This window comes from Azolla caroliniana, unplaced genomic scaffold, assembly GCF_043228905.1.
Source record: "Azolla caroliniana isolate FFs.n. ecotype wild unplaced genomic scaffold, voAzoCaro1.0.p SCAF_2, whole genome shotgun sequence".
NCBI lineage: Eukaryota > Viridiplantae > Streptophyta > Polypodiopsida > Salviniales > Salviniaceae > Azolla > Azolla caroliniana.
This window is the reverse complement of record NW_028230437.1, coordinates 2,890,480-2,894,688: the sequence shown is the minus strand read 5'-3', so window position 1 is coordinate 2,894,688 and position 4,209 is coordinate 2,890,480. Positions and strand designations below refer to the sequence as shown.

The following is a 4,209-nucleotide window of genomic DNA, read 5'->3' as shown; positions in this document are numbered from 1 at the left end:
GCACACCACCATTTAACAACTAATCATTGGTAAATACGCTTGGAAAATAAACAAGCTTATCAGTTTCATAGAGACCAGATTTTAGATTACTTGAAGAAGAGAGATAAAATCGATGAGGATAATCTTCTTTCTAGAAAGTAAAAAAACAAGATTCTACAAAGAAAAGGAGTGAAAGAAAATGATTGTGCCGAAGGGACCAGAGGATTTTAGTCTCAGGTGGAAGCAATAGAAAACCTTACAGAATATATTCTATCACCAGTGGATTTTGCTAGCTATCTTTAGAGAGATTAGATATGGAGTTACCATCGATATAGGATGTGCTCTACCTTGGTGTGTGATGTATTAATATTGGAGATAAGAATACATCATGAAAATGGGAAGAAGATTTTACGTTCTGCCACTAGTATTAAATCCATCTTATAAAGTTCTGTCGAAATGTTTGGGAAATCTAAATCCCTTATAACAAGGAGAAAGAACAAACTCATAAATTATTGAAATCATTACATGGATATCCATAAAAGAACATGGAGGAGATTAAAAATTCCTTATTGTTCACTGAGAAACATAACTGGGGAAGGCCAAGGAATGAGGAAGAAATATATATTTCTGCAATACAAGAGATAATGGTTCATGCTCGTACAAGCAAATCCATTCAGTTGTGGAAATAGTGAAACCAACCATTTGTTTTATCGTTTTCTTTTCGAGACGACTGCAGCAATGCCACCGGCAACAAGTCCAACAGCAGCAGCTGCAATGCCAATTCCGATTGCACCATCTAAACACCAAAAAACATGTCCATGTCATATCATGTGTTGGTTTCAAGAACATAAATAGCACTTAGAGATTAACTTTGATAAGAGACATCCTCACCTTTCGCAATCTTTTCCTCGATCATCTGTTGGAGCGCAACACCTTGGTGGAAATCTCGCGCTATCTGTATTAAAAATTTATGTTTTTAAAAGAAAAATATACACACACATGATGGGTCAAAAGCAAAAACACTTATTCTTACCGCTAATGCCTCCTCAATAAACCTCCTTGCACGAGTAATATCCCCAGCTCTATAATGACCCACAGCAAGTAAATACAATATCTCCCTTTTCTGAGGGTTGTCTGGTTTTGCCCCCAATGAAGCTGTGCATTTAGTCAAAACAAAACATTCGGTTAATCATAGTCATTGAAATACTGACCAAGAAAATGGATTTCTTGGAACAAAAATTTGACCTTCTAACATCAAAATTCCACGCTGAACATCAGCTGGTTGATGCGAGTGTACTAGTGCCCAAGATAAACGCATGTAACTTTCCGCCTTATCCATTTCTTGTGAGATTCCCGCACCCTCTTGTGCAGCATCTCGTTCACATTTCTGTGCACTTGCATGTGTATATCTTTAGTGGAAGAATAAATCATATTCCATTAAGAGCATTTTGTTTGATGTGTGCTAGGTTCTCAGAACATAAACAGCTCTTTCTTCTTTAATAGATAATGGAACAAGAACTACAGCTGCGTGCAACAGAAGTATGTTGTTCATCCTATCTGCGTAGACCTTGTTAAGTTCTAAACAGTCTTTTATTTCAGGCTACTCCATGATGGAAAAAGTCTGATGGTTACCAACAATAAGTAAACAGGAGAAATGAATGATAAACATAAAATAGATCAACAAACAGTAAGCACACAGCCAATAAGAGTAAAGAACAAGCAATGTAAAATTTGTCCATTTTATCTAATTCACATCAGTAAATATACAAAAGGCACTCCAATCTAAGGTATAAATTCTGATTTCTAGAGTACACATGAATGAAACACGTGAAAGCCCTTGGAAGTAGAGAGCAAAAAAATGAGGCCATGAAAGCCATCAACGAAGATGAGCTTGAAAGGACCAACCAAAGAGAAGGGCCTAAAAGGGTTGAGAAGACAGAGACGCCTAATGTAAAATAATGTCCAAAACTGACTTGTCTCACAGATCTCTTGCTGTATTTTTCAGACCATTCGCTGATTTGATGTTCAGTGGTACTACCTATAATTTTCGCCATATAAGGCCCCACCATAATTGTGTAACAGTGGTGAGCTGATTCATACTACCTCCTTTGTATAGTATCTTAATCCATTTATCTTGCCAATACTCGAGGAAAGTCCTGTGCTATATCCTGATCTAATTATGCATGTTTCCATTCTTTGGCAATCGGGCTACTCCATTTTAGGATTCCTAAGCTTAGGTGAAATCAAAATGCATCCTTTCCATTTTGAAGTTTATTCACACGTTTCATTAGTCCCTCTACATAAAAGCATTTCTGTGCATTAAGGGAAACATCTCGGTCATGATTCTTTTGTCCTTCACATATAAATGCTCCACACATGTCAGGATTTCAGCCGAAGATAAATGTGCCTTTATACTCGCTATCAATCTTTTCTAAGGCATGATGTATCTTGTGTCTCTTTACCAAGCTCACATTGTCTTCATTTCTTCCTTGCAAGGATATTATCTTCCCTTGATACATGTGTCCATGCATCAATTCATTCGGGAATGAGCATAAGTGATGATTGTCACTCAAAACAAATATTCCTGCTTAATTTTTAAGGTGTTGGGGATGGAGGACTGTAAGTTGGCTCACACACAGATGGAGATAGACCTGCAGATGATGAAGACCCGAGACCAAAGAAGGGAGAGAGAGAGAGAGAGAGAGAGAGACATAACAGTTTATGCAATCAAATTCTAATTTACATTCAAAGAAAATGTAGACAAAATAAATAAACTTTGCCTCTTTTACCCTAAAACTGCTGTCTTGGAAGATACCACATCCTTTTGGATTTTGTACCTAAGATTTCCATAATTCTGTATATAACATTACGATCCATGTTCTTGTTTTTTTTTCTAATCTTAGACAACACCAACAGAATGAATGACTTTCTGTGATTGATTGTTTCATGGAAGAAGAAGAGAAAAAGAAAAAAGAGCATAGATTAGGGTTTCCTACCTCTTCAACCAAGAAAAAAATCAACCAGAGGCCAAAATAAAAAGAAAAAAAGAAAACAGGAGGAAAAAAGAGCATAGATTAGGGTTTCCTACCTCTTCAACCAAGAAAAAAATCAACCAGAGGCCAAAATAAAAAGAAAAAAAGAAAACAGGAGGAAAAAAGAGCATAGATTAGGGTTTCCTACCTCTTCAACCAAGAAAAAAATCAACCAGAGGCCAAAATTAAAATATAAAATAAAAAATAAAAAAAGAAAACAGGAGGAAAAAAGAGCATAGATTAGGGTTTCCTACCTCTTCAACCAAGAAAAAAATCAACCAGAGGAACAAAAACAAAACAGGAGGAAAATCAAAAACAGAAAAATATGACTAACCTGGATTATTTCGGTGTCAGTCCATGGCAAAGTATCAGTAGAACCAAAGATGGAGCTGAGGGTGTCGAGGAAATTTGGCATAACTCTGTGTGCGTGTGTGTGTGTGTGTGTGTGTGTGTGAAAGAATGGAGTGGGAAGAGAGAAACAGGGGAGCCTATAAAATCTCTCTGTATCTCTAGACTCTGTTTTTCTCTCTGTCTGTCTTGTCTGTCTGTCTCTGAGGTCATCATAGAAGAAGAAAACATGACCAATGAATGAATGAATGCCCAATGGCTGAGAAAGCCGGGCTGACCGGCCACTCGGCCCGACACCGGACATGAGACATGAGACGCAAGACATGAAACCCGAGACACGAGACATGAAACCCGAGACACGAGACACAAAACGCGAGACACGAGACAAGACAAGCCATCTGTCGGCGCATCATAGTTGCTCAAAAACGTGTATTCTATGTTTAGAGTACGTTTTAGAAATACTCTGAAAGTATTTCTGCACGTATTCTATGTTTTAGAACTGCCGTTTTTTTAAATTTTGACGTATTCTATGCATTTAACAAGTATTTATCATTTCAAAAAATATTTATTTATTTATTTCTAAAAAAACTTTACAATTTAAGAAGTATTTTACGTATTTTACAAGTATTCTACACGTATTCTAAGTATTTAACATGTTTTATCTATAAAATATGTATTTTAAGTTTTTTTCTTTTTAAAGTTAGAATATTGTGAAATGCACATAAGAGATCAAAACCAGTCTACTTAGCTTCTTACTTCTTAATCAATTTATAGTTGATACAACGAAACCCATTTGGGTTGGCCTGGCTAAAAAGGGTGTGCTAAAAGGATGGGTCATTTTGGGCACACG

General features: G+C 36.5%; 1 protein-coding gene across 1 annotated transcript; it reads right to left on the bottom strand.

Moving 5' to 3' along the window:
• Positions 1 to 469: 469 nt before the first annotated feature.
• Positions 470 to 3,493, bottom strand: LOC147867092 (mitochondrial fission 1 protein A-like). Its single transcript, XM_087314839.1, has 5 exons — positions 3,346 to 3,493; positions 1,225 to 1,366; positions 1,013 to 1,134; positions 871 to 934; positions 470 to 775 (listed from the first exon to the last, which is right to left on the bottom strand). The coding sequence occupies exons 1-5, from the start codon at positions 3,424 to 3,426 to the stop codon at positions 687 to 689; spliced, it is 498 nt and encodes a 165-aa protein (XP_087170965.1). The 5' UTR covers positions 3,427 to 3,493; the 3' UTR covers positions 470 to 686.
• Positions 3,494 to 4,209: the final 716 nt, after the last annotated feature.